Source organism: Ornithorhynchus anatinus, chromosome 21, assembly GCF_004115215.2.
Source record: "Ornithorhynchus anatinus isolate Pmale09 chromosome 21, mOrnAna1.pri.v4, whole genome shotgun sequence".
Classification (NCBI taxonomy): domain Eukaryota; kingdom Metazoa; phylum Chordata; class Mammalia; order Monotremata; family Ornithorhynchidae; genus Ornithorhynchus; species Ornithorhynchus anatinus.
The window spans coordinates 15760853-15778594 of NC_041748.1; the positions used below are offsets into that span (position 1 = coordinate 15760853).

The window sequence follows — 17742 nt, forward strand, 5'->3', positions numbered from 1 at the left end:
TGGCTCAGGAAGAGCTGCTCCAGTTACACAAAGGTTTTTATTGATTTTAACTGTTAAAAGCTACAGGCGTCGCAGGCCCGCCGCCGCCCGCCTGTCCACCCGCCGCCTCGCTAGGATTCCCCAGGCAGCCGACGCTCGGCCTCTCTGTCCAGCACGCTGACGCAGGCGTGCCCGCGGACGTAGAAACGCAGCGGCTTGAGGGCCCAGTCCCCGGCGGCCTCGACGCCGATCCTGGCGGCGGCCACCACGGCCCCTGGGTCGGGTGGCTCGGCCCCGGCCTCCATCCAGAGGGCCGCATCGTCCGCCAGCTGGCGCCGGTCGAAGGTCCGGTCGATGGCCAGGGCCTGGCACAGCTTGGCGGGGCCGTTGCAGAGGTCGCGGTCGCGCAGGGCCTTCCCCCTTCGCCGGCGTAGCTGGCGGTGGTCCCGCATGGCGGCCAGGCCCTCCAGCGGCTCCAGGGCCCGCAGCAGGACACAGGCCCCGGCCCCTGCGGCCGGATGGACACGCCCACCTCAGCCAGGGTTCCACCCGTTGCCATGCCCCTCCCCCCCAGGTCGGGCCCAGGACCGGCGGATATCCGATCCATCACGCCAATGACCCCTCGCCCGCATCCTGTCTCGGGCCTCGAAGTCCCTCCCCCTTCACAACCTAAAGTCCCCCACTCTCCCCATCTTCAATGCCCTCCTAAAAAACACACCTCCCCCAAGAGGCCTTCCCTGACTACATCCTCAATTCCCCTACCCGCCTTCCCCTCAGAAATGACTATGCACTTGGCTGCGTACCCCCTTACTACCCCATACCCACACCACTTCCATCCCTGTCCTCATACTCTGCTATTTCCCCTCTCCCTGATTAATCCATTTTAATGCCTGGTTCCCTCTCTAGATTGTAAACCCTGAGCGAAGGAAACTTGTCTACCAACTCTATTTGATCGGACTCTCCCCAGCTCTTCCTACGGTGCTCTGCAACCAGTATGTGCTCACGGAATACCACTGATTTATCGATTGGTTACTGGGAGGAGCCGAGGAGGGTCACCTGGTGCCGCCACTCTCCACTTCCCTTCCCCCTTCAAGGGTCCTGGTGAGCTACAGCGAGGGCGGCCCTGCCCCTGCGGGCAGATGGAGAGCAGTGTGCCCCTTGCCACTTGTCCCATGCCAGTCGATACCCACCCTAGTAACAAACTGGTCCCGCCCCCCCGATAGCCAGGCCAGATGGTACTCTTGGCCCCTGTGCCAGCAGGCCCCTCCCCTGGGCCCCTGGGTTTGGGGGGCCGGAGGGGCTGGCACAGGATGTTTGGGACAGCTTGGGTCTGGGCCTGCAAAGGGTCCTCCGGGACACGGCAGAGGGGGCTGCTAGCTGGGTGGGCGTGTGCACGGACACCCAAGGGAGGGGGCCTCAAAGCCAAGGGGAATGGGGGGGCAAAGCCGTGGCAGAGGGGAGGTGGAGGGAGGAGAGGGAGAATCCCCCAGAGCTGAGCCTTGTTTTCTGGTGGCGGGTGGGGGCCGGTGAAGCTGCGGGCGGGAAGGCGGGCAGGGCGGGCAGGCGAGATCCTGGAAAGTCCCGGCAGGGCGGGAGCTGTGGGCACAAGGGCCTCCTTTATCCCGATCGGCCGTCCCGGCGGGATCCTCCAGGCCGGGAGTGGCTCTGCCAGGCCGCCGCCCACGGCGGTGATGGCCTGGACTGCCTCTAGGAGGTGATGCTGGCTGAACCCCAGCCCTGGGCCCTGCCCGGCCTGGGCCTCGTCCACCCCCCATCCCTGCCCGCCTGAGCCCCGCCCATCCTCCAGCTCCAGCCCGGGCACTGCCCAGCACCCCCAACCCTGCCCACTCTGCCTTCCCCGGCCCGGGCCCCACCCGAAACCCTGAAGTCCCACCCTCTCCCCCCAATCCCTGCCCACCCTCCATCCCCGGCCCGGGCCCTACCCGCTCCCCACTGCCCCCAGTGACCCCTTCCCCCATTCCCCTCCCCAGGGTCATGAGTCACAAGGTCACAAGGGAGAGGCTGGACGAGGCCTAGAACGGACGTCCCATCCGGCCTGCCGCAGACTCACTCAGTGGGGATGGACGGAAGGATAGAGGGGGCAGCGCTTCACCTTAGCCGTTTTGGACAAGCTGAGTCATTGGTGCCTCCCCTTCCCCTCTCCTCCCCCAGCGCCCCCGGCATGACACCCCTTGGGGTCAGGTCAAGCTGTGTCACCGAGGCCTAGAATGTGCTCGGACATAGATCTGGCCAGACCCACCCCCACCCTGCCCTGGACAGGCCCCTTCGCACGTCCCCTCCCGCACTGGTCCCTACTGTAGAGGAAGCCCCAGACGGGGGAGTGGGGACCTTCAGGGAGAAACTGAGAATGCCTGTGGTGGCCATCTCACATTGAGAGTAGTGGGGGAGCTGGCGGAGGGAGAGCGGTCCCAGCGGTCCGAGCTGTCGGGGGCCCACCCATCCACCCCCGACTTCCCATTCCAACCCCAAAGTGGAGAGGTGGCATGAAGGACGCCCTCCTTACCCCTGCATTCCACCCTGCCAGTCTAACCACCCTTCCAAGTCTGCCCTCAGGCCCCGCCTCGCCCCACTGCCACCTCCCACCTCCATTTCCGGTCTCCCGGGACTGAGGCCCAGGGGTTTCCCCGTGGGTACGGCCGCGTCCCACCCCCGGGCACGCTGTTGGCGCTGCGAAGCCCTCCCCGCCCCTAGTTCGGCCACGGCTCAGCCGGTCCAGCCGGGCGGCTTCCGGGGCCACTCACAGCGTGGGGACCACTGCCGGCCCCGCCCTCGATGCCCAGTCGTGGCCTCCTTCCCCGCTGCCCTTGGTTTCTCCGCCGGCCCTCATGGCAAGAGGAGGAGGGGTGGACCCATGCCCCGCCCCTCCTTCTCCCAGCTCCCTGAAGAGGCTGGGCTCAGGCCAGGGCTGGAGAGGGGGAGGAGGTGGTGCCCACTTCCTGCCCAGATAACCTCCCCCACCGCAGCACCCCCAAGGCACCCCTGCCTTCGGCTTGTGACTCACTCTGACCCCAACCATAACCCAATCCACACGCTTCACTTCGCCAACCTTCCTCCTGTACCTCAGTCGATCAATCGATCGTATTCACGGAGCGCTTACTACGTCCCGAGCCCTGTTCTAAGTGCTTGGGAAAAGTACGATACGATAGAATAGCAGACACTTTCCCTTCCCATAATGAGCTTACCGTCTAGAGGATCTCATGTATCTCACCACCAATGTCCCCCCTCTGGCCTGGAACTCCTTCCCCTTTCATATCCGACAGATCGCCACTCTCCCCACCTTCAGAGTCCTCCAAAAATCTCATCTCGTCCAGGAAGTCTTCCCTGACTAACCTCTCACCTCCACACCCTATACTCCCTTCTGCATTCGCCACCCAAGCACTTGGGTCTGTAGCCCGAAGCACTTTGACCCTCACCCCAGCCACGCAGCACATATGTCCCTATCCTGATACTCAGCCCTTTCCCCTATGTTTAATTTTTTTTCACTTTCTGCCAGAAGGACCTGGGTTCTAATCCCAGATCTGCCACTTGTCTGCCCAGGAGCCTTCCAGTCTTGACCCCCATTTTTCAGATGAGGGGAACTGAGGCCCAGGGAAGTGACTTTCCCAAGTTCACCCAGCAGCAGACACGTGGCGAAGCCGGGACTAGAACCCAGGTCCTGTGACCGCCAGACCTGGGCTCTATCCATGCTGCTTATCTCTTCCTCCCAGCTGCCCTCCTGGTCCGGCCAGGGGCACCCTGCCCTGCAGACCTCCCACCCGCCTACCCGCCGGTCCAGCCGCCCGCCTGCCGTCTACCTGCCTGCCCGCCCACCGGTCTGCCCACCGGCTCACCTTGGCTGGAGATGTTGAAGCAGAAATGCATGCCGTAGATGAGGTAGACGTACAGGGTTCCCGGGCACATGAACATGCCCTTGTTGCGTGGCGTCTGCTTGCCCCCTCTGGAGTGGGCGGCCTGGTCCTCGGGACCCAGGTAGGCCTCTGTCTCAACCACCCGCCCACGCAGCTCCTGCCCGTCGGGGAGCCTCCGGACCAGCACCTGAAAGATATATCCAGGCCTCCTCCAGTGCCAGCCTTCCTGCTGGACCTCCATCTCATCCATCTCGCCCCTGGGGACTGTGGGGTATGAGGAGGGTCTTCCAGCAGAAGGTCTAGGGTTTCCTCCTTGGCCCTCCAGGGTGAAGAGCGAGGGGCCCTGGCTGGTGCCCACTTCCAGCAGGACTGGGCCATGAGAGGGGATGGCAGGGAAAGCCATAATTGGGCAACAGGAAGGATCTGGCTAAGATGGAGGGAGGGTCCAGATCAGGTCGTGGGGTCGTGGTGGCATCACGGGAGAGGTCCGGGGGTCGAGGGGGTGGGAAAGCACCACAGCCTGGACCCCCTCCTCCACACGTACACACCTCCCCGAGGGTGGGGGCAGGGAAGCGCCTCACCAGGTTGGAAGGAGGGGCTGGGCCAGCAAGGCCAAAGGCAATAATAGAGCAATTGCAGGCTATGTTGATGGCCAGTGTGGATCCACGCTGGCCCTCTGGTCTGTGTCCTACTTTGTTCAGGCTGTGTAGACCACGGTATGGGCCACCACGGTATGGGCCTCTGGCTAGCGGCCACTTCCGGGCCCCTTTCTCTCCTTTCCATTACAGTGGAAGTACCTTGCAGGCAAGGAACATATCTGGTGATTCTAATAATAGTAATATTAATTATGGTATTTGTTAAGCACATAATATTGTGCCAGGCACTGTTCTAAGTGCTGGGGTAGATACAAGACAGTCAGGTTGGACATAGCTCACAGTCTTAAACCCCATTTTATTCATTCATTCAATAGTATTTATTGAGCGCTTACTATGTGCAGAGCACTGTACTAAGCGCTTGGGATGAACAAGTCGGCAACAGATAGAGACGGTCCCTGCCGTTTGACGGGCTTACAGTCTAATCGGGGGAGACGGACAGACAAGAACAATGGCACTAAACAGCGTCAAGGGGAAGAACATCTCGTAAAAACAATGGCAACTAAATAGAATCAAGGCGATGTACAATTCATTAACAAAATAAATAGGGTAACGAAAATATATACAGTTGAGCGGACGGGTACAGTGCTGTGGGGATGGGAAGGGAGAGGTGGAGGAGCAGAGGGAAAAGGGGAAAATGAGGCTTTAGCTGCGGAGAGGTAAAGGGGGGATGGCAGAGGGAGTAGAGGGGAAGAGGAGCTCAGTCTGGGAAGGCCTCTTGGAGGAGGTGATTTTTTAAGTAAAGTTTTGAAGAGGGAAAGAGAATCAGTTTGGCGGAGGTGAGGAGGGAGGGCATTCCAGGACCGCGGGAGAGGACGTGACCCCAGGGGTCGACGGCGGGATAGGCGAGACCGAGGGACGGCGAGGAGGTGGGCGGCAGAGGAGCGGAGCGTGCGGGGTGGGCGGTAGAAAGAGAGAAGGGAGGAGAGGTAGGAAGGGGCAAGGTGATGGAGAGCCTCGAAGCCTAGAGTGAGGAGTTTTTGTTTGGAGAGGAGGTCGATAGGCAACCACTGGAGTTGTTTAAGAAGGGGAGTGACATGCCCAGATCGTTTCTGCAGGAAGATGAGCCGGGCAGCGGAGTGAAGAATAGACCGGAGCGGGGCGAGAGAGGAGGAAGGGAGGTCAGAGAGAAGGCTGACACAGTAGTCTAGCCGGGATATAACGAGAGCCCGTAATAGTAAGGTAGCCGTTTGGGTGGAGAGGAAAGGGCGGATCTTGGCGATATTGTAGAGGTGAAACCGGCAGGTCTTGGTAACGGATAGGATGTGTGGGGTGAACGAGAGGGACGAGTCAAGGATGACACCGAGATTGCGGGCCTGCGGGACGGGAAGGATGGTCGTGCCATCCACGGTGATGGAGAAGTCTGGGAGCGGACCGGGCTTGGGAGGGAAGATGAGGAGCTCAGTCTTGCTCATGTTGAGTTTTAGGTGGCGGGCCGACATCCAGGTGGAGACGTCCCGGAGGCAGGAGGAGATGCGAGCCTGAAGGGAGGGGGAGAGGACAGGGGCGGAGATGTAGATCTGCGTGTCATCTGCGTAGAGATGGTAGTCAAAGCCGTGAGAGCGGATGAGTTCACCGAGGGAGTGAGTGTAAATGGAGAACAGAAGAGGGCCAAGAACTGACCCTTGAGGAACTCCAACAGTTAAAGGATGGGAGGGGGAGGAGGCTCCAGCGTAGGAGACCGAGAATGATCGGCCAGAGAGGTAAGAGGAGAACCAGGAGAGGACAGAGTCCGTGAAGCCAAGGTGAGATAAGGTATGGAGGAGGAGGGGATGGTCGACAGTGTCAAAGGCAGCAGAGAGGTCAAGGAGGATCAGAATGGAGTAGGAGCCATTGGATTTGGCAAGAAGGAGGTCACGGGTGACCTTAGAGAGAGCAGTCTCGGTAGAGTGGAGGGGACGGAAGCCAGATTGGAGGGGGTCTAGGAGAGAATGGGAGTTAAGGAATTCTAGGCATCGATTGTAGACGACTCGTTCTAAGATTTTGGAAAGGAAGGGTAGTAGGGAGATAGGACGATAACTGGAGGGGGAAGTGGGGTCAAGAGCGGGTTTTTTTAGGATGGGGGAGACATGGGCGTGTTTGAAGGCAGAGGGGAAGGAGCCCTTGGAGATTGAGTGGTTAAAAATAGAAGTTAAGGAAGGGAGGAGGGCAGGGGCGATGGTTTTAAGAAGGTGAGAGGGAATGGGGTCCGAGGCGCAGGTGGAGGGGGTGGCACTTGCGAGGAGGGAGGAGATCTCCTCTGAGGATACTGCAGGGAAGGATGGGAAAGTAGGGGAGGGGGTTGTTGGGGGGGAGGGGAGAGGCGGAGGGGTGACAGATGAGGTCACTTAGGCCCAGAGAAGTGAAGTGACTGGCCTATGGTCACTCAGGAGACAAGTGGCGGAGCTGGGATTAGAACCCACATCCTCTGACCCCCAGGCCCGGGCTCTATCCGCTAGACCATGCTGCTTCTCAGTAATGCCGATTCTGTTGTACTTCCCCAAGTGCATAGTACTAGCACATTGTGCCCAGTGGGTGTTCAATAAATACTATGACTTCTGCAGCTACATCATCCTCTCCAGCCCCAACCAACCAAAGGGCTTGACCAAGGCAGGAGCCCAGGAGGGGATGGATTAGGCTGAGCCAGCCAGCGCCCGGTGTTGACCGTGGGCAAGTCACTTCACTTCTCTCTGCCTCAATTCCCTCATCTGTAAAATGGAGATTAAGACTGTGAGCCCCACGTGGGACGGGGACTGTGTCCAATCTGATTTGCTTGTATCCACCCCAGCGCTTAGTACAGTGCCTGGCACAAAGTAAGTGTTTAATACCATAATGATTATTATTATTGTTGTTGGCTAGCGCCTGGGTTGGAGAGAGTCTACGGGCTTCCCGATCTTGTCGGGCAGGAAGCCGTGAGGATGCCGGAAACCGGGGAGGGACACGGTATCACGGGACGTTCCCCCAGATGCCCCGAGGGTGGCGATTAGATTCATCGGCCGGAAATTCCGGAACATCCAGACTGTCCCGGGACCTGACAGCCGCCCCTTCTGGTCGGAAGTCTTGGAGAGCTGTAGGGCGGGGTGGGAGGGGGAAGGAGGAGGAGAAACAGGAAGGGCGGAGGAAGGGAAGGAAAAGGTGGCCCATTGCCCCCTATCTTGCCCACCGTCACCCACCTCCCTGCCCCCGGTGCTGCCCCAAGTCCGCCAGGCCGGGCCCACCGCCGCTCTGCCACCCCTCTTCCAAAACCCTTGGCGATCCGGCCTTCCTCCTGAGGCCATGCTGGCTGGAGGTCACTGGTGAGTGACCTCCTGGTTGCCCTGCCCGAAGGGCTCTCTCCCCTCCCAAACCCCCCAGCGCCCGCAGCCCTGGCCTTTGGCTTCTGCTTCTCTGACCTCTGCCCCTTCACCTCTGTCCCTCACTCTCTTTCGACCCTCACAGTCAGCCTGTGGCAAAATCCTGCCGGTTGTTTCTCCGAGATAGTGCTCCGGTCTGCCCTTACTTTCCACCTGACCGATAACATGGCCCAGTGGAAGGAGACCAGACCTGGGGGCCAGGAGACCCGGGTTCTAATCCCGGCTCTGCCAGAAGTCACTCCCCTTCTCTGTGCCTAAGTCTTCCCTTCTGTAAAATGGGGATTCAATGCCTGTTCTCCCTCCCCCTTAGATTGTGACCTCCATAATAATAATGATGGTATTTGTTAAGCGCTTAATATGTGCCAAGCACTGTTCTAAGCACTGGGGTAGATACAAGGTAATCAGGTTGTCCCTCATGGGGCTCACAGCTTTAATGCCCATTTTACAGATGAGGTAATAGGCACCGAGAAGTTAAGTGGCTTGCGCAAAGTCACACAATACAAGCAGCGGAGCCAGGATTAGAACCCACCTCCTGACTCCCAAGCCCATGCTCTTTCCACTAAGCCACACTGTGTCTATCTTGTTTGTATTGTATCTATCCTAGCTCCTACGGCACTGTAAGAATTTAAATGGAGAAGCAGTGTGGCCTAGTGGCTAGAGCCCCGGCTTGGGAGACAGAAGAACCTGGGTTTTACTAGTCTGCCGTGTGACCTTAGACAAGTCACTTCACTTCTCTGTGCCTCAATCCCCTCATCTGAAAAATGGGGATTCAATCCCTGTTCTCCCTCCCACTTAGACTGTGCACCCCATATGGGATCTGATGAACTTGAATCTACCCCAGCGCTTAGTACAATGCTTGACTCATTGTAAGCACTTAACAAATACCATTATTGTTATCAGAATTATTGTCATTGAGCTCTCATCATCTCCCAGTTAGACAACTGCATCAGTCCAGTCAAGCAATCAGTGCCATGAAATTGAGTGCTTACTGTGTGCAGAGCATTGTACTAGCGCTTGGCAGAGTACATTACAACAAGAAACACACACATTTTTGGCCCCCAGTGACTTTACAGTCCATGGATCACCCACTTCTCTCCTCAAAACCCAAGCTCCTCTCAAGGAAACCTACTCCCTGTGGCTCCTTCTCCTCATTCCAGCCCTGGGGATGCCAACCCTGCCCCCCGGCCTGGAATTCCCTCTCGACGTCCAACCTGCCGGTCCCCGGCTTTTACCAGAGCGGCTGGAATCCTGCCTCCTCCGGCCGGCCTTTCCGGATGCACTTCCTTCTCCCCGGACCACATCCTGCCAACTGCCACCACTGCCTGCATGCCCGCCCAACCCCTCCGGCACTCCTGAATACGTCAACTTCACTTCTGCTCAGGTCCTTATCCTCCCCATCTCCATCTTTCCATTTTCTTCTTCCTCTTTTTCTTATGGTTTTTGTTAAGTGCTTACTATGTGCCAGGCACTATTCTAAATGCTGGGATAGAAACAAGATAGGTTGGGCACAGTCCCTGTCCCACATGAGGCTCACGGTCTTAATCCCCATTTTTCAGAGGAGGCACTGAGCCCCAGAGGAGCGAAGTGACTTGCCCAAGATCCCAGAGCAGGCAAGTGGCGGAGCCGGGATCAGAACCCAGGTCCTTCTGACTCCAAACCCCCATAACGCTCTCTCCACAAGGCCGTGCTGCTTCTCGGCTTTCTGGAAATTCTGTTGTATCCATGTCCCCTGCTGGACCTTAAGCTTTCTGAGGGCAGGAGGTGGCGTCTCTTACGCGCACTGCAGTCGCCCAAACAGTGCTCAGTCAGCCCGTTGATCAGTCGACTGCTCACTAGCCCGTACGCTCCTTGAGGGCAGGGATCGGGCCTCCCGACAATACCGGACTCTCCCAACCGCTCAGTCCAATGTTCTGCACACTGTAAGCACTCAGTAAATACCACTGATGGGCAATCACCCATTCCTTAACAGTGGCTGTCTCTGGAGGACCTATCTGGAGTCCTCTTCTCTTTTTTCATTCATACATTTATTCAATCGTATTCATTAAGCGCTTACTGTGAAAAACACCATGGCTTCTATTTATTTTTATTAATGATATATAATTCTATATATTTATAATGATGCTACTGATGCCTGTTTACTTTTGATATGTCTCCCCCCTTCTAGACTGTGAATCCGTAGTGGGCAGGGACTGTCTCTCTTTGTTGCTGAACTGAATTTCCCAAGCAGCATTTAGTACAGTGCTCTGCACACAGTAAGCGCTCAATAAATACTATTGAGTGAATGAATGAGTCAGAGTTCATGGGTTTTAATCCCAGCTCTGCCACTTATCAGCTGTATGAGTTTGGGCAAGTCACTTAACTTCTCTGTGCCTCAGTTCCTTCATCTGTAAAATGGGGATGAAGACTGTGAGCCCCACGTGGGACAACCTGATTACCTTGTATCTATCCCAGTGCTTAGATCAGATCTTGGCCGACTATCTCCCCTGACAATGGACCCCCTCACTACTTTGCCAGCCAAGCCCGCCGCGGACCCCAGGGGCTGATCTCGTCGGCCAGCCGGATCCTGACATAGGCAAACCAGAAAAAGAGCAGTGGAGGCTGGTTCTGGGGGGTTCGGGATGTCGTCCTGGCCGACCCCCTATAACCTTCTGGGAAATGCGGTGCTGCCTTTAAGAGAGAGGTGGGGTGGGTTCAGGGGTGGCTTTACCTGGCCCAGCAGAGCCCGTGCCAGGGCGATACCAGGCTGGTTGAAGAAGTCCATGCCCAGTCGGGCCGGGCGGCTCTCTCCAGTGAAATAGATGCTGCGCTCCGGAGGGGGCCGGGGTCGGCGGGGGGCCGGCACCCCCGCCACGGGGGTCTTGTCCAGGCCCGGCTCTCCGGCCTCCGCCGCCGACTTCCTCAGACGCTTCCTGAGCATCGTCCCAGGACCCTGTTGTGGGAAACAGAGACCTCTGAGCCCCGATGAGGTGAGGCCTCGGGATCCCGGGGAGGGGGAGGCCACTCTCCTCTGGGCGGCCATGGGGTGGGGCTTGGGGCAGAAGTCGGGGAAATCAGTCCGTCTGTCGAGTGGACTAATGTAAGCAGAGCGCTGTACTGAGCACTAGGAGAGGTAGTCTAACTAGACCTAGCCCCATATGGGTCAGGGACTAATAATCATAATAATGGTGTTAAACCCTTACAGTGTGCCAGACGCTGTACTAAGCGATGGGGTGGATACAAGCAAATTGGGTTGAACACAGTCCCTGTCCCCATTTTCTAAGAATGGCTTCATTCATTCATTCAATCGTATTTATTGAGCGCTTACTGTGTGCAGAGCACCAAAGTAAGACCTTGGAAAAGTACAATACAGCAATAAAGAGAGAAAATCCTTGCCCACAATGAGCTCACTTTATCCATGGAATTCCTTGTCTGGGGGCTTTAAGGCTCTCCATCCCCACTCCTGATCCACTCTCCGCTTCCACTACACCCCAGCTCACATTCTTTGTTCCTCTCCAGCAACCTACTCGGTGGGCCTGCTTCTCATCTCCCACCATCGACCTCTAGCTCACACCCTCATACTCTGTAGGGGAAACAGCATGGCAGAGTGGATCGAGCCCGGGCCTGGGAGTCAGAAGATCCTGGGTTCTAAACCCGGCTCTGCCACTTGTCTGCTGTGTGGTCTTGGGCAAGTCACTTCACTTCTCTGGGCCCAAGTTACCTCATCTGTGAAATGGGGATTAAGACTGCAAGCCCCACGTGGGGCAGGGATTGTGTCCAATCCAATTTGCTCGTGTCCTCCCCAGTGCGTTGAACAGTGCCTGGCACATAGTAAGTGCTTAGCAAATACCATAATTATTATTATTATCTGGCAGGACCGCTGCTCTCCTCATCTTCAAAGCCCTCCTCCATCTTCCCCCATTAACTTTCCCACTCTCCTGCCGGTCTTTTCCCACAAACCACCTCCTAAGCACCCGAGCGCCAACTAAACTTGGAAATATTCCCAGACCTCTGCGACAACACTCCTGCTCAGATTGACTCACACACACCTTATTGCTTAAACTGTCACTCCCCCACCCATCCGCTTTCCCTCGAATCTTCAGATCTACTTTCATATCTTTAAATTATATATTATAAATGACATTTCTTCAGATTAATATCTGCCTCCCCCTCTAGATTTTAAGCTAGTACTAAGCAAGTGCTTAGTCCAGTGCTTTGCACACGGTCAAGTGCTCAATAAATATCACTTAATGAATAAGCTCGTTCCGGGCAGGAAATTTGTCTGCTAATTCTGTTGTACTCTCCCAAGCATACTCATAGCACTCAAAAACAATTGATCTCTGTCTTCCCCAGTAATAATAATATTAATATGCCGAGCACCATACTAAGCCCTGGAGTAGATACAAGATCATCAGGGCCCACATGGGGCTTAGGAGGAGGGAGAACAGGTATCGAATCCCCATTTTCCACATGAGGGAACTGAGGCACAGAGAAGGGAAGAGGCTTGCTCAAGGTCACACAGCAGGCAAGTGGCAGAGCAGGGACTAGAACCCAGGTCCTCTGACGCCCAGGCTCATGCTCTTTCAAGGCCATCCTGCACAGAGTAAGTGCTTGATAAATACGATTGACAGACTTCCCTACCTATAAATTATTTCACTGTCCGTCTGGACTGTCAACTCCTTGTACAATACAACAATAAGTAGACGCAGTCCCTGCTCACAACGAGCTTAGAATCTAGAGCCTCCAGGACATCTCTATACGGCTATCCCGCCGACATCTCAAACTTAACGTGTCCAAATGAGAATTCCTCATCTTCCCATCCAAACCCTGTCCTCCCACTGTCTTTCCCATCGCTGTAGACAATACCACTATTCTATCTCACAAGCCCATATATAACCATGAAGTTGTCCTCAACTCTTCTCCACTCAGCCCACATATTCAATCTGCCAATGAATCCTGTTGCTTCTACCTTCATAACATATGTTCCAAGCGCTTAGTACAGTGCTCTGCACCTAGTAAGTGCTCAATAAATACGATTGAATGAATGAATGAATGAATGAATGAATAAATAAAATCTGCCCTGTCCCCTCCATCCAAACTGCTACTGCAGTTAATCCAAGCACTTACTGTTTGTTTGTTTTATGGTACTTGTTAAGCACTTACTATGTGTTACCGTTCTAAGCACTGGGGTGGGTACAAGTTAATTATTTGGTCATTCAATCATATTTATTGAGCGCTTACTGTGTGCAGAGCACTGTACTAAGCGCTTGGGAGAGGACAATACAACAATAAACAGACACATTCCCTGTCCCATATAGGGCTCACGGTTTTAATCCCCACTGTACAGATGAGGGAAGCGAGGCACAGAGAAGTTAAGTGGCTTGCCCAAGGTCACACAACAGATAAGTAGCGGAGCTGGGATGTGAGCCCTATGTGGGACAGGGGCTGTGTCCAACCTGATTAGCTTCTACCTACCCAGAGTTTAGAACAGTGTTTGGTACGTAGTAAACACTTAAATACCAACATTTTTATTCTGGTTATTATGATTACTCAAGGAGCTTTCACTCTAGCCAGGGAGACAGACACCAAAATAAAACATGACAGGGAAAGGGGAAGTAATTGAGTTAAAAGATACATATCTAAGTGCTATGGTAAGACGGGGTGGAATTGTCCAAGTGCTCGGGTGATGACGTATAAGTGGTGCAGTAGGGAGGAGAGAGGAGGGATTAATCAGAAAAGGCCTCCTGGAGGACTGTGATTTCAGAAGGGCTTCGGAAGTGGGGAGGGTGGGGTTTTTTTATGGTGTCTGTTATTCATTCATTCAGTCAGTCAGTCAGTCAGTCAGTCAGTCATATTTATTGAGCGCTTACTGTGTGCAGAGCAATGTACTAAGCACTTGGAAAGTACAATTCAGCATCAGATAGAGACAATCCCTATCCAACAATGGGCTCACAGTCTAGAAGGGGGGAGACAGACAACAAAGCAAAACAAGTAGACAGGCATCAATAGCTTCGATATAGAGTTATATATATGTACACATCATTAATAAAATAGATACATAGATACACAAGGGCTATGGGGCGGGGAGGGGGGTAGAGCAGAGGGAGGGAGACGGGGCAATAGGGAGGAGAGGAGGAGCAGAGGAAAAGGGGGGCTCAGTCTGGGAAGGCCTCGTGGAGGAGGTGAGCTCTCAGTAGGACTTTGAAAGGGGGACGTGTGATTGTTTGGCAAATGTGAGGAGGGAGGGTGTTCCAGGCCAGAGGTAGGATGCGGGCCAGGGGTCGACGGTGGGACAGGTGAGGAGGCCCAGTGAGGAGGTGAGCGGCACCAGAGGAGTGGAGTGTGTGGGCTGGGATGGAGAAGGAGAGAAGGGAGGTGAGGTAGGAGGGCGCCAGGGGATGGACAGCTTTGAAGCCAATAGTGAGACGTTTTTGCTTGTTAAGCTGTTAGACCCTTACTATGTGTCGAGCACTATTCTAAGCACCAAGGTAGATTCAAATCACTCAGGTTGGACACAGTCCCTGGCCCACATGGGGCTCATCATCTAAGTAGGAGATAAAACTGATTTTTATTTCTTTTAATGGTATTTGTTAAGCATTTACTATGTGCCAAGCACTGTTCTAAGTGCTGGGATAAATACGGGATAATCAAGGTTGTCCCACGTGGGGCTCACAGTCTTAATCCCCATGTTACAGATGAGGTAACTGAGGCACAGAGAAGTTAAGTGGCTCGCCCAAGGTCACATAGCAGACAAGTGGCAGAGCCGGGATTAAAAGCCATGTCCTCTGACCCCCAAGCCCACGCTCTTGCCACTGAGCCACACTGCTTCGTTTAGAGTTGAGGAAACAGAGGCCCAGAGAAGGGAAGTGATTCGTCCAAGGTCACCCGGCTGGCAAGTGGCAGGGCTGGGGTTGGAACCCAGGTCCACTGACTCCCAGGTCTGCTTTTTCCTCTAGGCCTCGCTGCTTGTGGTGGTGAGAGCAGTGAGGAGGACGCACTGTGAGGAGGCTGGTTCTAGTGTACTCTCTCAGGTGCTTCGGACAGTGCTCTACCCACAGGAGGTACTCAATCAATTCATTTCCATTCCCAATAGCCTGGCCTAGGGAGAACAGCATGGAATCGGGAGTCAGGAAACCTGGCTTCTAGCCCTAGCGAGATCCACATGGGGCTCCCAGTCTTCATCCCCATTTTACAGATGAGGGAACTGAGGCCCAGAGAAGTGAAGTGACTTGCCCGAGGTCACATGGCAGACACGTGGTGGAGCTGGGATGAGAATCCAGGTTCTCCTGATTCCCAGGCCCGGGCTCGAGCCACTGGGCCGGGCTGCTTCTCTAAGGCCATCCCTCCTCCTTGCACCCCGGGCGGAGGGGCAGAGGTGTTGGAGGCTGGTGATGAGCCAAGGAGACCAACCCATAATAATAATAATAATAATGATGATGATATTTGTTAAGCACTTACTATGTGCCAGGCACTGTGCTAAGCGTTGGGGTGGATACAAAGTAAATTGGGTTGGGCACAGTCCCTGTCTCATATGGGGCTCTCAATCTCAATCCCCATTTTATAGAGGAGGTAACTGAGGCATAGAGAAGTGAAGTGACTTGCCCAAGATCATACAACAGACAAGAGGCAGAGCTGGGATTAGAACCCAGAAGGCCCCAACCCTACGCTGGGGAAAGAAATCATGGTGGGGGGCAAGGCAGCTTTCCTCCTCCCACCCCAGAGTGGCAGGGGGAACTCGAGGACCCCGGAAACCCCTCTAGAAGGGGGGGGCAGGGAGATGCAAAAAAGGGGTCCCACCCTCACCCCTGCTGCCCCAAAGGTGGGCATCCCCCTGCCGCCAGGCCCAGGGGCTGGGATGGGGGGCGGGGCATGGCTAGGCAGGCAGGGGTGGCTCAACCCACCCAGACTGCCCAAGGCCAGCGAGGTGGTTGGCAGAGGCAGATCCGGGGTGAGAGGGGGCAGGGGCTGAAGGGGCGTGGGCGTTGACCGGACGGGAATGGGGCAGGGGCAGGAGCCGGAGCCAGAAGCTCGGAAGGAAGATCCTGTTTCCCACCGGGCCGGATGGAGCCGGGCCGCCCACCAGGCTGGAGCCACCAGGACAGGGCTGGGGGAAGGAGGGGGTGGTGCCCAACCTGGCACAGTCCACAGCTGCCCTGACTTGGGGTGGGGGGGACGGGCAGAGGGAGTCATGGCATAGTTCACTAGTGGTCGGGGGGACAGATTGGGGGGAACCCAGGGGCCAACCTGGCACAGCCCACGGTGGGCTGACGTGAGGGCAGCTGGAGGATCCTGGCATAGTCCACTACTTGGGTGAGGGGTGATAAATTGGGGGGAACCCAGGGGCCTACCCTGGCACAGTCCACAGTGGGCCAATAAGAATAATAATGTTGGTATGTGTTAAGAGCTTACTATGTGCCAAGCACTGTTGTAAGCACTGGGGTAGATACAAGGTTATCAGGTTGTCCAACGAGGGGACGGTCGCTGTCCCACATGGAGCTCACAGTCTTCATCCCCATTTTACAGATGAGGGAACCGAGGCCCGGAGAGGTTAGGTGACTTGCCCAAGGTCACACGGCTGACAAGTGGCAGAGCCGGGATTAGAACCCATGATGTGGGGGGAGGCGGGGGATCCTGGCGTTGTCCACTGTGGGGGTGCGGGGGATAGATTAGGGGAAGCCCAAGGACCCAACCTGGCACAGTCCACGGCTGGGCTGATTTTATTTATTTATTTGGGGGTGGGGGCAGCGGGAGGGGGCGACCCTGGCAAAGTCCACTACAAGGGGTGGGGAAGACGGGCAGGGAGAGATTAGGGGAAAGCCAAGGACCCAACGGGGGGCGGGGGGGGAGCCTGGCACAGAGCACTGCAGGGAATGTAGGAGGGATTGCGGGCAGACCAAGGGCCCGACCTGGCACCGTCCACAGCTGGACGGGCGCGAGGGAGGCCGGGGATGGCCCCATGCCCAGTTTGGTCTAATCCACAGCCGGGGGCGGGGGAGGGGGAAGGGGGGAAAGAAACTGATCCAATCACAGCCGGCGGGGGGGGGGGGGGGAAGCCGGTCCAATCACGGCCGGCGGAGGCCGAAGGGGCGGGAGGGGGGACTGATCCAATCCACAGCCGGCGGGGGGAGGCCCAGGCTGATCCAATCCACGGCCGCGCGGGGGGGGGGCGGGAGGCCCAAACCGATTGAATGCGCAGCCGGTGGGCGGGAGGCCCAGGCCGGTGCAGGCCTCGGGGGACTGGGGGAGCGGGGCCGGGGCCGGGCCCGGAGGAGGCGGCGGGGCGGCCTCCCTCCCTCCCTCCCTCTGGCCCTAGGGCGGGGCGAGGCCTCTTACCGAGGAGGAGGAGGAGGAGGCCGAGGAGGAGGCTGAGGCGGCCTGGACCGGAAATGCCGCCGGCGCCGCGCGGGCCCCGCCTTCGGCAGGGGAGGAAAGGGCGGGAAGAAGGCTGAGGGCGTCGGCACGGGAGGAAACACAGTAATCTTCATCCTCATCATGGTGATGGACGTTCTTAAGCGCTCACTCTGCGCCAAGCACCGTTCTAAGCGTTGAGGTAGGGGTGGATACAGAGTAAATTGGGTTGGGCACAGCCCCTGTCTCATATGGGACTCCCAATCCCCATTTTATAGAGGAGGTAACTGAGGCATAGAGAAGTCAAGTGACTTGCCCACGTGCGGCTCCCAGACTTCCATGTTACCGACGAGGCCCAGGGAAGTGACTCGCCCGAGGTCACCCAGCACACAAGTGGTGGAGGCGGGATTGGAACCCACGGCCTCTGACCGCCTTCCACCAAGATGCGCTGAAGGGGGAGGGAAGGGAAAGCTGGGAAGAAGAGATGATGATGATGGTATTTAAGTGCCCACCATGTGCCAATTACTGTTCTAAGCGCTGGGGTAGATGCGAGGTAATCAAGTTGTCCCACATGGGGCTCACGGT

The 17742-nt window shown here is 56.4% G+C and overlaps 1 protein-coding gene across 1 annotated transcript; it reads right to left on the minus strand.

The window, feature by feature from the left end:
- Positions 1 to 18: 18 nt before the first annotated feature.
- On the minus strand, positions 19 to 17177 carry MPG (N-methylpurine DNA glycosylase). The gene is made up of 4 exons (XM_029049189.1): positions 17143 to 17177; positions 10541 to 10762; positions 3831 to 4035; positions 19 to 487 (listed from the first exon to the last, which is right to left on the minus strand). Exons 2-4 carry the CDS (start codon positions 10748 to 10750, stop codon positions 111 to 113), a joined length of 792 nt encoding a protein of 263 aa, XP_028905022.1. The 5' UTR covers positions 10751 to 10762; positions 17143 to 17177; the 3' UTR covers positions 19 to 110.
- Between the last annotated feature and the right edge of the window lie 565 nt (positions 17178 to 17742).